Below are 16,735 nucleotides of genomic sequence, written 5' to 3' on the forward strand. Positions count from 1 at the left end.
AGAAAATTTGACACTAATGTGTGATGATAAGAAATTAATATATTTTCCTTAAATGTAAAATCTAAAGATAATGTGTTTGTATTTTATTTATATATTATTTATGTTATTCGTTTGTAACTAAAAGACAAGTATAAATATTTTAGCAGTGTCAGTTTACTTTATCATTATTATATAATGAGACAATTTTTTAAAATGGAAAAAAAATTCAATATCATGAACACTTAAACTTTAAAATTATTTATCTACTTTATATTATATTTGTTCGAATTATAATCAAAATTAAACAAAACTTTTAAAATGATAAATTTATGTTATTTTATTTATATATAGTCTATCTTTCTCGTTTTTATATGAATTTTCAACTCAACTTAAATTTTGAATTGTTTTTATTTGTAAAACTAAAAATTAAAAGAAAATTTTGCAATGGTAATCTTATAGACAGCGGGCGAAGTTTGGAATACACATAAAGTGTAAAAGCCATGAATTTGTTAATGAAACGATGGAATGAAGAGCTACTGATCATCTGAATAACGTAACTATAAAAATTATGATTGAATTGTGAGAAAATATGTTAGAAGATTTGCACCACTAATTAATGATGTATGAGACCCCACTGGTGTAGGCAAAAGGACTAAAAAGAATAAAATGAATTATTTTAACTTTTTTACACAACAAAATGAATCATTACATTGCATCTCAGAAAGGAAAAAGGAGGCACTAATCGCTGCGTGATATTCCTCACTTACAACATCTTCTATATATTTTCACAACGTTAATATTAATTAATTTCCCACTTTATATTAATCGTTTCTTATTATTTAAATCATTATTGTTTAAATCTTTTACCAATCTTCAATATGACAAGACACAACGCCTTCAATGATTACCTAGTTTTTGGTCTATTATCTACCCTGCAAACAAATGTTCTTGTATATAAATTGTCTGGGGTGAAAGGTCAACTACTTAGAACATAGATGTAAGCAACTATACATGATGGTTAAATGTATTATTCAAACTAACATTATGTTAATTAAAAGAATTAAATTTATAACCTCTTTTACCAGACCAACTTTATAGCTAATATATAAACTATTGACTTTATGAATAAACATAAATTTATCTTAAATAAATATTTAATTGCAATTTTAGTCTTAAGCTGTTATCCAACATTAAGTTATTTCTTGCTCAAATTATTTTCTATTATATTTTCTTTTGTCTTTAAACATTATAAATGGCAATCATTAGGATTTGAATAAGGTAATACTAATCTACATACCCGAGTTTAAAAGTCAAATTCCACTCTTATTTTTTATATTGGCAGACGAGTTTGTTTATCCGGTCAAAATTAATTTTGCAGGCGAAGTTTTTGTAATGATATAAAAAGAATTAAGATTAAGCACCACAATTGTTAAATTACATATCTACCTTTCTCTCTTTTTAATTTCAGTTTCATTGTAAAATGAAAATGGCGAAAAAAGAAAATATTTTAAAAAAAAATCAAATCTTTATATATTATGATTTCACTTATATTTGTTAAATACAAACAAAAGTCACACCTCAAATAAAACAAAAAATTGATATGAATTTATATACAAGAAAATATTTTCATTACTAAGAAGATTTGTTATCAGGATGATAGACACAGATATCTTCTCTAAATAATTAATGATAAATTTTATTTTTTAAATTTAAGTGAAATAAAATTATTCATAAAAAAATATTAACTATAAAATAATTGTTTAAAATTTAAAATTTATATATTTTTATTTTTTATCTAGATATATAAAACTGAAATTATTCTATAAAATGTTATTTTTTAAAAATTTATATTTTAGTACAACTCATTTAAATTTACTTTTCTAAAAAATTGAATTTATTTGTATTAATATTTTTTTAATTAATTTGATTTAAATTATATTTAAAAAATAATTTTTATCTAAATTTATAATTTAAATTTATTCTTTTAAATAAATTTATTAATAAAATTAAAAAATAAAATATAAAAGTATTTACATATATCGTATTCACGTATATAAAAGATTTCACTAATATTCTTGTACGAGTATCGACGAACGAGACGAATAAAGTGATAATCTTTTTTAGGATAACTAATTGGTACAAACCATGCTTGATCCGACTTTGTCATATATAGGATACAATGTTTTCATTCTAACATTCTAAAATATACACCCTCTTCTTAGTTCACTCACACATTTCTTTTTATAACAAAAAAATAAAATACTTTTTTAAGAAATGAAAGTTCAACATGGAAATATATCCTTTAAAAGAACATATTCAACTTTGCTAAAATTGGATAATGTATTATTTATATTATTATTATTATTATTATTATTATTATAAAATAGCTTGATATTAAGTCTATTTTTAATTAATAAGTTTTTAAATAAATTATCTCGTAACTTATTCATCAAGTAGGCGTAGTATCTAAGCTTAGGTGGACAGTAGAGTAGGTTACGTCAGGCTCTTTAATGAGTAAACTTACCATATTTTTGAAAGCCATTTTTAAGTACATCTTTGCTGATAACTATTATCGTACAATACAAGCGTTAAAGCAAAACTAATTACATATACAAAATTATCAGTCTTATTTCTTGAAATTATAATCATTACTTAAATCCCTAAAAACAATTAGATTACAATAATTAGTCACGGTCATGTATAAATATAACATTTTTTTAATTAAACTTTATGTATCCCACCATCCTTCAATTTCTTTCATATTTGTTGTTAAATTTCATTTTCTATCATGAGTTAGATGCGTCCGATACATCATCCCCACAACTCCTATAAAAATAAAACGTATTCTGAGAGTGAATGTGATTTTTTTAACACGATAACTATGTATTTATTTCAGTACACAGAAAGAGTAGTGAAAATAAGATGGTATATATTACGTGTGAGAAGTGTAACAAAATAATGTTGAATAAAATAAGTAGGAAGAAAGACGTGTGAATTGATTCGCATTAAACTCATACGAACTTATTAAAGTAACTGACTTCTAGGAAATTACATAATTAAGTTGAATTATACTTCAAACTCTATTTTGTAGATTAAAGCCCTACTGTTTCCAATGTGACCTTATATGTTTGTCCAAATTTGCAAACATTTAACTCCATTTATTTCTATTAACTGCCCTAACTTTTCATTTCGTTTTACCTTAATTTTACTCGATGACAACAATCACATTTCTAAATTTACTATAAATTCATTTTCATTATAGTAATTTGATCTTGAGGAGGTACTGTATAATGATCCACGTATGTGTCGTGCATTAGGGAATAAGAAAGCCAGGAAAATAAATTAATCAATAAAAACAGATGGATGTGAAAAAGGTGTTGATGACAGAGGGTCGGTTGTTTAGCAATCTGCGTTGATTGTCTCTTGCAATAAAAGGTAAGGTAAGCAACGTTGGGGTCGGAGGAATCAGACGTGCGAGGCCTGTCGCTGTTCCTCTGTGGCTCCTTGTGCACTGCCACATGATTGTTTGTCAACAGTGGAGAAAAGTCAACAATATCAACGTAGAGTGGTGTACAGCGTTGTGAATTGGTCCATGAAATGATTGTGACCACTCTGTGCTGCCTAACATTTTCTGGGTAAGAAACGTGATCGGATGTTTGAGATTCTGCATTCACGTGTAAAATCTGGAATACAAATTTCCAGCACTTTCTCAGAAACTGCAGAGAATTCTTAATTTTACATGTCTTAATGTGAATGTAATTTAAAATAAATATTAAATCTTTTAATAAGATGATACTCATATTTCTTTTTTAAATTGTTATTCAGACGTCCTTTTATGTATTTAATAAATGCTATTCACTCTTTTTATTTAAAAATATTATGCTGATTAAAATTTGGGTATAAAAATTATAAAACCGAAAACTAATGTTTTAAAATGTAAAACTATAAACAAAATTTTTAGTGACTTAATAATATAATAAAAATATAGGAATGTTATTTATTAAAGATAAATATTTCTTTAAAATCATAAATATTTGAGTGTCTATCGTACTTACTCGAAGATGGATGAATGCAATTCATATGTAATTTGCCGAAATCCAGTGACGTAGGTAGATTCTTCCTTTTTGCGCATATTTGAATGGAAGAAAGGGTTCCACGTGAATTGAAAAGGTCCTTTTAACTGTTTTTGTTTTATATTTTGCGCTGCAGTGTCTTTTGCTTTGTTGTGTTTTGCTTTCAAGAGCAATGTAGAATATTTTATATCCATTAAAATTAAAATCGATTTTTAATATATAAAAAATATAATACTTTATAATGAATTTTAAGAGAGTAACTCTTTCTACTTCTCTCACATTATAAATTTAGACTTAAAATAATTTAAGAATTTTTCTTATTTCTTTTACTTTCTTATATGCCTCTTAAAAACAAAATGGTAGAAAACATAGAGTCTAAAATATTAGAGTATAATACATGAGTTTAGTGATAAGGGAGCAGGTAGTGGTCCAATATCATGTGTCATATCCTTCCTAAAAGATGATAAAAAGCTGCATATGAATGAATGAATGAATGAGCCTTTTATTTTTATCTGGAGAAACCAAAACGAAGAGCTGTGTAAAAAATTGATATGATTGTAAGCGCAATGGTCCCTCTTTCGCTTTCATCATCGCGTCCTCTTTAAAACTGACAACTAAAACAAACACAATCATATTCACGTTGTTCACAATACCCTTTATCCCTAATTCTCTAATATCTCTCTTAAAACATCACTAACCTCACACAAACTGCATATAAACAAATCAATATCTATGTTATGTTTGATTGATGCTGACCAAGTTTGGAAGCAACCCCTTTGCATGCATGCATGCCTCACTCTTTTTCTTTTTCTTAACACCAAGACAATGACCTAAAACAAGTGCTTCCAGGTTTCTGTTCAGTCTCTAGGTTTAGCTACCAATTATTACAACTTCATTCTATTTTTAGCACTAATTTATGCACCACAACCACTTTAGGTCATCTTGCTTTCAATTAAACAACTCAGCGGTCATTCTATTTGGGACGCATTGTAATGCGTTGATTGCACCAATCAAACCCTAAATTTTATCATTATAATCGAGGTATATCTTAAATTAAATGCATATCACACTCTCTTTTTCAGATATATAATTACAAATCACTTTCTCATTTCAATATAAATTATTAACTGTTTTAAATAAATCAATTTATATTAATTTTTTTCTTTAAATTAATCCTTTTTCTAAATAATTTTTTAAAAAATCATGTCTTTTCTTGTCTTGAGTTTCATTTATATTGTGCAGCTGTTATAACATTTTGAATCATACAATTCTTAGTTATAATGAATTTTGAAATTTAAAATTATAATTTTAACTTCTGAATTGTAGAACCAAGAACTATTTTTATAACACTGAATAATAGAACGACTAATTTTAGATTATACAATTTAAAAATATATAAATATATTTTGAATTGAAGAATCTAAAAATATATTTTAAATTACACAAACTAAAAAATATATTATATAAATAATTCAGGCTTTTTCTATTGAAAGAAATAATGAGATGCAAAAAGATGGAGATGTGCAGAAGTGCTGCGGAGTTAAATCACTTCTTATCTTTTCCGGGTGTCTAGAGCCAAAGCCCAATAAACAAAAGGAACGAAACGACACAGAGAAAAAGTTCGAGTGTTGCTTCCTACACCTCTCTAATTTTTTTTAATTCCAATTCTATTCTTACCATTTAGAATTTTTTAATTAATTTGAAAACTCTACTTCTACTCATCTACTCAGCGCATCTGCACCTCCACCCATCTCTCACACCATTTCCGTTTTTCGGAGTCTTTTTGAGGTGAGGCTTGCGGAGGATCCGGTTTTGGCGCCGCACGTGTGTGACGTGCTGTGGGAGCTGTCGTTGCCCGTTGGGGTTGACCGCGAGCACGAGTATTGCAATCCTGGTGGTGGCGATGGCAGCGTGATTTTGGAGAGGGTGAGGGAGCTGGGGTGGCGCGTGTTGGTGAGTGGGTGCCAAGAGACCCTCTGGTCGACCATCAGATTGGTCTGGCCACACTGATGGCAGAGAAGGGCGTTCCCGTTCTGACGAGCTTTAGCCCAACGGATCTCATGGGGCTGAAGTTCATGATCCTCTCCACCAAAACCGGCTCCATCACCTCGTTAAACATTTCATTGCTCCTCCTCCTCCGCCATTCATCCACAATTTATCACATCAAAACACTGCTTAACTAACCCCTTTCCTTTTTCTTAAGATCCATCATTATCTTTTTACTCTTGCCAAAATCTTATTTTTCACTATCTTTCTTTCAGGCTATCATGTATTTTTAAGTTTTATATGTAACCATGTCCCACGGAAATTTTACGTCAATCACATTTTTTACTGCATAAGATTTCTTATTATCCTTGTGTTAAGGTTGTCATGTTTAAATTTGGGACAGAGGAAATAATAGGAACAATTTTAGGGAGACGTGTTTAATATATTATAAATTTTATAGGGACAAAATAAGATAATATAAACGTTATATTTTGTGTCAATATTAATATATATATATATATATATATATATATATATATATATATATATATATATATATATATATATATATATAAAATGAACATTATTATATGGAAGCTGGTAGACATTATATAATTGATAAGAATATGAAATTTAATGGTTGAATGAATTTATATATTATTTTGAACGATTAAAGATACAATTTAAGCAACTTGTATGTATCACGTAAATCTTAATACTTTAACACAGGCGAAAGGGTCCAACCAATCCTAACGGAGGGGGTTTCTGAACGAATCGCTTAGTTCTAATATCAACATCCTCAAATTTAATATGAAGATAATATATAAAACAGATACGAGGAAGTGAAACGAAAATGGAGAAAATAGGAACCCGTGAGAGTTGGGTGGGAGGTGCAGTTGTGCTGAGTAAATGAGTAGAAATAGAGTTTTCAAATTAATTAAAAAATCCTAAATAGTAAAAGTAAAAAAGTTTTAATCTAAAGATAAAATTGGAATTAAAAGAATTTGGAGAGGTGTAAGATGGAGGGTGTGGTGGTGAAAGGAGCAACACTCAAAAAGTTCCTATGAGCCCAAGAAGTCCAATAGTAACTCACGAAGCAGTTTCCTACTGCACCTCCTTATCTTCTTTCTGCACTCCAACATTTTCTTTTTCTTTTGTCTTTTGTAACTTTACAATTTAAAAGTAAAAAATGGCTCATTTGTATAACTCAAAAGTTTTTCCTTAATAAAAAAGACTTTCAGATTATACGATCTGAAAGTAAAAAATATTTTAAAATTTTACCTAAAAATAATTTCAAACTGTCCAATCTAAGATTTAAAAAATGACTTTCAGGTAATCCAAAAATTAGATAACTTAATTATGTAATCTTGAAATCATTTTTTTTTTCTAGAAATCATTTTAAATTTTCAGAATATGCAATCCTAAAGTCTAATTGTGCAATTCAAAGATCCTCCATCATATACTATTGAAGCCTATAAAAAATAGTGAAATGGGAATTAGACCAATTTATACATATTCAAGCAATGCAGATAATGTGTGTATGTAGTATGTACATTGGTGGATGAGAATTGAGAGGTAGATAACGATTACCAAAGGGAAGATGTTTGAGGAAGTTTAGATCATAAAGAAATAAATTTCCATATATTATAATTGACCAAAAATAGAGAATCCATGGTGAAAAAGAAGTAAAAGAAGAGCTTTTTTTCCCTTCTCCATGGCCTTCTGATTTCTGTAAACTGAATTACACTCCTCAAATTGGTTAGTTTCCAAGCTTCTATTCTTGGTACCAACTCATGCTGCTGGATACTGCGTCCATGTGTACATGATGATGTTCATTTGTTGCTCAAAATCACAGCAGCTAGTGAGCTTGGAGAATGAAAATGGTCCTTTCACAAGGACATTTGGTTTGAAATGCGAGGATCTATTTCCTCCCATGACTAATATCACCATTGGAGTTACTTCCCTTGCTTCTTACCTGCAATCCATGTCATGCCAAAGTTCTCAGCCAATTTGATCGATTGACTTTGTAATAACATAGTTCCTTGATAATGATTTCAAGAAGTCTATGCACACAAATGAATGAGAAAAGATTGAAGAGTGAGTGAAAAAAGCATTTGCTTCTTCTTTTTGTGACAATCTTTTAGATATTACTGTCACATACCTCTCTGAAACCATGATCTTCTGACAGTACGCCGGATGTGACGCTCATGTCTTTCTAAGAGCTCATCAACTGTGTGCATTTGAGATAACAGAGGCCCTGAAAACTCTACCTTTTCTCCTTGATCCTGGTAACTCTGTTAGGAGGAAATAAATAAGAAGCATGTCCACTGCAGGGCACATAAATTGCATATTCTGGCTTCTGGTCCAAGTAAACTAACAACTAGGGCCAGTAAAGTAAATTAAAGAGTAAACTTCAATATTTTAAGTGATCGTAGTAAGACTAACTTTTTTAGTTTTAATTGTCGTCATTTGAGCAAGATATTTCTTTACACCTCATTGTTCTAAACAATGCAGATATGAATATTTCAACTAAATATGAAGATCTTTATGCTTTTTAAAGTTTAAATAATTCTGTATGTCATCAAAGGTCCCAAATTTAATCTTGAAAATAGAATCCCTGGAAATCTCCACATAAGAAAGAGGCAGTTAAGTTTCATGCCTCAGAATGCTTAATGCCATATTAGTAGTGAATGTAGCAAACTAAATAAACTTACCAGGTTACTTCTCTTGGATAATGAGTCTTGCCTGTTATAAAGCGCCATGGAAAGTTCTTGTGAATGGTACTCCTCAGTATCAAATGAATCTGGACGATCAAACTTACTCCATTGATTTTTCATGGCAAGCTTAGAAATTTCAAGTAGGTCATGGCCCCTAGAGTTGGTGCATGTCCCGAAAAATTCATTATTTTCGTAGTTTCTGGATTCAGAATTATTCCTTGAATTTAGTGAAGTTTCCAATGAATTAAAGATATACCCTCTAGAAATAGAACGACTGTGAGTTCTAATTGAAGCGTCATCTCTACGCCTTTTAGCCCATGCAAAGCCACTTGATTTTGAAACTTGCAATGGCCCAGGAAAGGGAATATCTACTTGAGATGCCTTCTTCACATGGGAATCATCGTCTGGTTTACCACCAGACTGCTTTGGTGCCCCCTCACCTGCATGAGTGTTCTCTTCTTTAAGGGTGTGGATACATCTATCATCATTCTTTTGGGAAGTTTGAGTTTGAGTTGTCAAATCCTGCAGGAGGAGAATATGATGCTAGGTGAGATGAAAATACATTTTTGGTGATTAGAGCAGTGCTGGAAATCAGTGCATAAGAAACACCATGATGGAAAAACAAAAAAAGCAAGCTAGACCTCTGCTGGGGCTAATTTACTCAGTGCTAGTGGCTTTCTTGATGGTTTTCTTGATTCTGGTACACCAGCTCGCCCACCAATTTTTTTCCTGGAAGTTCATCGACGTATAAGCTCATGAAAAGGCAACAAACGATGATTGATAAAATGGAAATTTGAAGATTAAATTTAGTTTATGATGTTCAGTACTATTGAAAGCTTCATATCATCTTTTCAGTATTACAACCGTTAGAGTCTGTTTGCCACATTGGGACTCCAAACCGACCCTTAATTAAAGATATATCCCGGAAGAACACATACAATACTCTTCAGAGATGGTGAATTTAGTATTCCTGCCTCCATTGCTACTGGAATTGAACCTTTGGTATTCATGTTATAATAGCTTACTTTCCTTCCTAATTTACTGTTCAAGGATGCCATTCAAGTAATGTTTGGAAGATAAAAGAACCAATCTAACACCAAATCTAGACCCTGATAAAATATTCAAACAAACATTTCTTTAATGGATCAACTTAAGAAAGTATGCTGATGAACTTGACCAAGTGAATTAAACATGCAGATGTTCTCTTGGTTTTACCATACCACTCAGACAGAAGGAAATGCATGTCTAGGGGCGCTGGTTCATGTACAACAATCTAAACCATTCTTAGACAGTAAAACTCCATAAAATAGACAGAAAAGATTATTGATTTTCACCTTCTTGACTCCTCTTCATGTTTCGCATCAATCTCCTTGCTAGGTGGGTATATTGGTAAGCTTGATGGGTCGCATGCATAAGGTTTTGTTTTGAAATACTGAAAAGTGGTAAAATTATTGTTAGAAGGCTACAAGAGTCTAAAACCATACATCAATGCTGCACATGGTCATAAAATTTGCAGATGGATGATGAACAAATCTGTATATAGGCTAGGACTAATATCACAAACATGGCAGAAAGCTTATATGCATAAAAGGATATTATCAAAATCAAAATGGAAAAAGGCAATCAGAAGACTATGCTCTGTTATAGAGATTAATCACTGAAAAAGAACACTTCAGTGATTTTTCTTAAAAGATGAGTTTAAGTTTAACTTTATAGAATCGAGTTTATAGAGTAAACTCTAAATCCACTTTCTAAAATTGTATCATAGTCTATCCTAGCCAAGGACTGCAATTGAACAGCCTATAAATATCTATCATACAAGTGAGTGAAACCTGACCATACATGCTGACTTAAAAATGACCATATTATTGTATACAAGTGAAATCTCACCATACAAGTTGACTTTTTACATGATTGAGTAAGACCCAAATCCATTTTCTAACGATTTTCAACATATACAAAACCAACACTGCCATGTTGACTAACCTCTAATGAGAGAGCAGAGGAGGCAGTCCCACGTTTGCTTGGTTCGACAGAAAGAAGAGTTTGTAGAAGATTTACACTGGATACGTGAAAATCTTTAAATGTCTGTCGGAGGCAACTATCGTATGGTTGTTGTGGCTTGAACAATGTTGCATGAGGAAGTCTGGTCTTTTTCCAGTATTCTTCGGGTGGGGAGCCACAAAGCTTGAAAATTTTGTGCAATTGTTCAACCTGAATGTATAGCAAAGTTGAATTCAGAATAGATTGAAGAGAACAGTAAAGAACAAAATATAATATTTTCCATTTCCAGTTGATTAGTTTATTATCAATTAGCCGGTTAACAAGTAATCTATGAAGTTCAGTTCCACTCTAAACTGTATCAAGATCATATATAATTAAACACACAACAAGAGCACCGATGCAACAGGAAGGGGACTTACTATGTAGTCGGATTAATTACTGTCAACAACTACATAAGATTTATTTTGAACTTTACAACGTGACTCGTATGGTAAAATCAGTATGTAATAGAAACAATGAATGAAGCTCAAATCAGTTTGTAGGCATGACACGAGAGGACTACTTGCTTTTAGACGGACAAGACAGTTGAGTTGAGACTGATATTTATGCATTTCAAGACTTTAGTTGAGTTGAGACTGAAAAAGACATTCTCTTGAAGAGCATATAAGGTGGCACAAACCACAGGCCATTTAGGCACGTGACCAGTTTTTTTTGCACATCAACAAATAAAATGAAACCTTTCTAATAGAAAAGTAGTTTTACTATTTGTTGTAATAAGATCTAATCCAATTCTCAAATTCTCACTAACGAGCACCATTAGAGGATAATCTGATTCTTAACACAAAATATCAAATGGGGAAGGAAAAAAGTCCATACATTTTGAAAAGTTTACTTTACTACCTCGGTTCTCCCCTGAAGTATAGGCTTCCCAATTAGTAATTCTGCAAATACACAGCCAACACTCCAAATATCCACGGATGGACCATAATCTGTTGAACCGAGCAAAAGTTCTGGAGGACGATACCATAACGTGACTACACGACTAGTGAGGGGCTGCTTGTTCCCAGAATTGGAGAAATTTGCCAGTCCAAAATCTGCCACCTTCAATATCCCTTCATTATTCACTAAAAGATTTGATCCTTTGATGTCCCGGTGCATCACACCCCGTGAGTGACAGTGCTCAAGACCAGATAACAATTGTTTCATGTAGCATTTGATCTGCAGAACAAAATTATTTCATCCTTTCAGTTAAGCATCACAACATTCAGTTGGCACCTCTTTTGTCTCAGTTTACAAATCACTCAATACTTATCTCATGGTGTATGAGAAACAAAACAACAAACATGCAACATTCATACCTGTGATTCACTAAACTTGATTTCTGGTCTAGACAAGAGCCCCGTGATGTCGTGCTCCATGTACTCAAACACAAGGTATATGCTACAAGACAATCTAGAAGTAATCAAGCCCTCCAGTTTAATGATGTTTGGATGATCAAGCCTCCTAAGAATCATTATTTCTCGTGCCATAAACCTCACACTCTCCGGCTCAAAATTGTCAAATCTCACCTTCTTCAAAGCTACTATCTTTCCGGTCTCAATCTCCTTTGCTCGGAAAACACTGCTATATGTTCCCTGACCAATCTATTCATCCAGTTTCCAAATATATAAAATTATCAAAACTCAATAATAAACATTAGTATATAAAGCAGCACGTTATATACAACTCAAGAGAAACCAATCATTCAACAGCGACAATTTCAATTGCATCGTCAAGCCTTTTAAGATTTCTGCAACCATAGTTATGACTGCACTTAAATTTTTTTTTATAATATCTAATATTGATATAAGAAAATTAAGATGCAATTACAGTTGTGTTCGTCTACAAATTTTCTGCAAAATCATTGTGATAAAATTGCTGACAGCAACAGCAATTTAAATCTTATCTATACCATTCCAAAATGTTTGAGAAATCTCATCCATGACTCTCATTTTGAAAGGCTTCCCAGTTCGTCAAATCACAAAATTAACACCACCAGATAAACCGTTGATAATTTGAATGAAATGGTGGCTGGTATTTATACGAACCTTTTCAAGTTTCTCATATGCGTCAGCTCGAAGAGGAACCCAACCGTGAATGGCCTCACTTGCGACGGCGCTGAGCCACGCTGGCCAACCTGCCGCCGCCTGCTCTCCCTCCACGTACTTGCTCAGGTTACCCAACCTGAAGCTCAGAGACTCACTTCCAGCATTGGAACTCGCTCTCCCTGACTCGCCCAACTCGCTCCTACTAGACTCAGTCTTCTTCTTCCTGTTCTTATCCGACTCAACCGAGTGCTCAATCGCGGGTGTGACAGAAACAGCCTGCTTCGCCACCACACACCCCATTACGTTACGCCTCACCGCACCATATCACTCCAAACCCCTTCACCTTCCGACCCACCACCCAACCGGTTAACTTCGTCCTGTTCCTCCGGTGAAGTTAGCTTCTTTGGGAACCCCAGAGAACGAGAGCGAGCATCAGCAACTGTTCAACATCGCAAGGGCAAATGGGTCTGATCTTTTAAGCTCACGCGACATGAACTCAGACACAGGCACGAACTAAAACTTTGTTTCACTCGCTTTCTCACTTTTTTTTCGTTTCTCCGGTAATTGCGGAAAGAGAGGATGGATGTTGGGTTCTTAATGAGGCTCACTGAAACACAGCGCCGAAATCAACGGAAGGATGAAAGTCTTTTGTGCGTATTTGCCTTTTTGCATGACAACGAACGAACGAACGAACAAAAATGCGAAATACTGGTTTTGTTGTATTTGTAACTACTCAGTACTGCTAGTTTGCAAATTTGTATTATAATAGGTTTGTTTTGCCAGTGAGCGTGATGTTGTGTGTGTGTGAAAGGTAAACTACTTGAAAGTAGAGAAATTTTGCATGGGCTTGATTAGAAGAGCGCGTGTGAAATCGGGAGGTTATAGTATATGACAGATATATAAATTAATACATTCCGTTTTCATTTGCCTTATGGCGTCATCATGTCAATTTGCTAATCACCAATTATTATCAATCACAATTAATTTTGCTTCCACACTGATAAATGGTATTGGGCTGTCGTTGTTGTGCTCATTAATGCGTCTTCCTTGCTTGAGTTTCCACTTTCTTTGAATTTAAGATTTGAAGATTATTTTCTGTTCATACTTCATGCACCACTTTACGTGGGAACAGGGTAATAAAAGGGTGATTTTTCGTATTAATCACTTCTTGAAAATAATAAATATTGTAATAATCATTTCCCTGCAATGTGTCTGCATAAAATTCGCTTACTTGAACTGTGTCTGCATAAAACGCTGACATTTTCATGTTTACTTCCGTCAGTTACTGACTTAAAGTCCACGCATTCTGTGTTTGATTTTGATAGGTTGAAATAATAATGGGGCAGGCACCTCTACACACAAAATTTTCTTCGTGGTTTGACACTCGCTTATGAAAATAGAACAGTGTCTATCCATCTTCTATATCCTTGGTGTATATATTGACCACAGTTCTCACTTTCTTAGAGATAACGCTTTGGAATGTTTGATATTTTTGAGTGGGTAGAAAGCGTGCTGCTTAGGATATAGGCTGACTAGGGAATTCGGAGTCTTGGGACCATTTCTGTAGATTCCAGAAAATCTCCCAAAATTATCCCATTTGAATTTGATGTAGACCAAAAATATTTAAACGGCCTAGGCTCGTACACATGCTAAATTAGCTTTTAGCTGCTATAATTTACCATGTTTCAATAGTTCTTCCTATCCGCACAGGAAAAGGAAAACCAACATTTCTTAATAATACAGAAAAAAAAAATGAAAGCGGTGTTGTTTTAAATAATTATTTCTGGTGCTAATGCGTTTAGGAATTTAGTACAATGATTAGGCATGGTGTAAGCATAGCTGACTTGAGTGAAAGAAGGATAGCATGATGATTTGATCACCAAAACCTTGTCTGCATTATTAATGTGCTTACCTTATTTCCAGTATGCTGTTTTCTCAGTATCCTAATGGCGAGGGAAAAGTTTGCAGTGTGGCTCCCACTATATATCTTTTTTCTTTTTTCTCTTTTCTCTTTCTAGGTGATAAAAGGAAAGGGGATCCAAGCATCCAACAGCTATTTTCACCATTATGATTACCATTCTATGTAGTTTCCGGAATCCTAGAGTTAACAGTCAGAATAGGATAAAGTAAAATAAGTGAGTAACTTTCCTGATTCTTCAAGTCTTGTTATTCACCTAAATAATGGTATGTGCTGTTATGCAAATTGAAGCTTTTTCATAATTTTGTCTATTTAGCTACAGGGACACATCATACTAGGAAGTCATAATTTAAGGAAATAAGGCTCATAGTTGCTGGATTGAGTCACGAGTAACTGAGATTAATAGTTCTGGGTCAAGATTCGGAACTAGAAACATGAGGTAATAAGAGTTTTTGATTTGATAATAATGACTGGATTTTAAATATCAGTATCCCACTTTCACTCCATCTTACATTCCTGTATTTCAGAAATTAAACCACAAAAGTAGGAAAAAAACAAATAAGTATCGAAGTAAATTTAAATAGTTAAACAATATCGATTTTTAACTGTTAAAAAAAATCAGCCTTCCTTTTACCAGTTCTACATGTGGTGTCTTTGACATCACTGATGCACACTGATAATAGTAACTCTTTTTAAAACTTTTAAAGTAACTTCTCCAACCCCTTCCCCAGAAAAAGAAATGGCTCTGATAATATGCATAAAAAAAGAAAGATGGCTCTGAGAAAAGCCATAATTGCTGCCTCGTGCCTCCCGTGATCTAATCAAGATATCCCACAAAGCATGAGGAGCACTCAGAAGCAATGATAGAAATAAACAATACCAAAGTGAGAACTAATAAATACATCTATAGATGAAACTATGAAAGAAACCCTTGCATTAATCAATGTAAATAAATGCAGACAAAGCATTATTCAAACTCACAATTTATAAGAAAAGGGGATAAGTGGTTAATCACAGAGCTAAAAGAGGAAAAAGATTGTCTCTTAGAATTACAACCTTGCACCCATCTTTCCCTGAAAGTTTCAACCCAGTTATAAGAAAAAATATGAAGATGTACTGCATGTATTTACTGCAGGGTAAACACAAAGCTGAAAAAGCCCCCAGATTTTTAATGTGCCACAGTTGATCAGAGAAAATAATCTTTCCATTGAATGCATTTATTAACTAGTCCAGACATTTTGACAAAGTTGGCTTGAGAATAATGACAAACAGTTTAGTGGCATAAGTGGACTTATTTAATCTTCAATATAGGGTGTTTCAAATTGCAACTTGAGGAAGTTGACAAAAAACAGAAAACCAATGCATGCGCACCTAAACAAGATTAAACTGATAAGCTTAATTTCCAAACAAGGAAACAACTCAAACAAGTGAGTAAATGTACACCAAAAGATACAAGTGAGTAATGTTGAACAAAGCATGTGAATGGAGCTGTTGTGATTAATTTTTGAATTCATTTTTTTATACATGGTGGAGGAAGCATCACCCTCTCCTCCACTGCAAAAGATGTCAAATAAACTGAAAACCAACAGCAGTGATTAAAAAGAATAAAGAGTAATAAAATGAAGAACAAAAAGAGGTGGGTGTGGTAGGTTAAAGGTTGGCCACAAGTGGGGATCCATGTCAGGATTTGGTTTATAACTGTGGTTTAGTTGGTGCAAATATTGACTAGAGAACCTACATACGCTTAATGGAACCACAAACACCGAACGACAACAAAACCAAAACACACCAACATTTCCTTCGTTAGTTACTTTATTCTTTTCTTACACACATTCTGGCCCTGCAACATGTTCATGTTTTTCTCCCTCATCATTACTCAGCCAGAAGTTAACCACATCACAAAAGGAGAGCCCAATTCTTCATAAAACTGACCTTTTCTCGTCTAAAAATTTTGCATTTTCCACTCTTCTT

General features: G+C 32.8%; 1 protein-coding gene across 2 annotated transcripts; it reads right to left on the reverse strand.

Annotated features, from left to right (window-relative positions):
• Positions 1-7,651: 7,651 nt before the first annotated feature.
• On the reverse strand, positions 7,652-13,735 carry LOC108330398 (protein IMPAIRED IN BABA-INDUCED STERILITY 1). Of its 2 annotated transcripts, XM_017564891.2 has the most exons (10): positions 12,847-13,735; positions 12,118-12,402; positions 11,660-11,977; positions 10,742-10,969; positions 10,090-10,187; positions 9,397-9,484; positions 9,012-9,277; positions 8,753-8,909; positions 8,200-8,332; positions 7,652-8,013 (listed from the first exon to the last, which is right to left on the reverse strand). In XM_017564891.2, the coding sequence occupies exons 1-10, from the start codon at positions 13,144-13,146 to the stop codon at positions 7,994-7,996; spliced, it is 1,893 nt and encodes a 630-aa protein (XP_017420380.1). In that variant the 5' UTR covers positions 13,147-13,735; the 3' UTR covers positions 7,652-7,993. The 2 variants fall into 2 exon arrangements, with proteins under 2 accessions (XP_017420380.1, XP_017420376.1); XM_017564887.2 differs by having other exon boundaries at positions 8,753-9,277; positions 12,847-13,734.
• Between the last annotated feature and the right edge of the window lie 3,000 nt (positions 13,736-16,735).

Source organism: Vigna angularis, chromosome 1, assembly GCF_016808095.1.
Source record: "Vigna angularis cultivar LongXiaoDou No.4 chromosome 1, ASM1680809v1, whole genome shotgun sequence".
In the NCBI taxonomy this organism is placed as follows: Eukaryota; Viridiplantae; Streptophyta; class Magnoliopsida; order Fabales; family Fabaceae; genus Vigna; species Vigna angularis.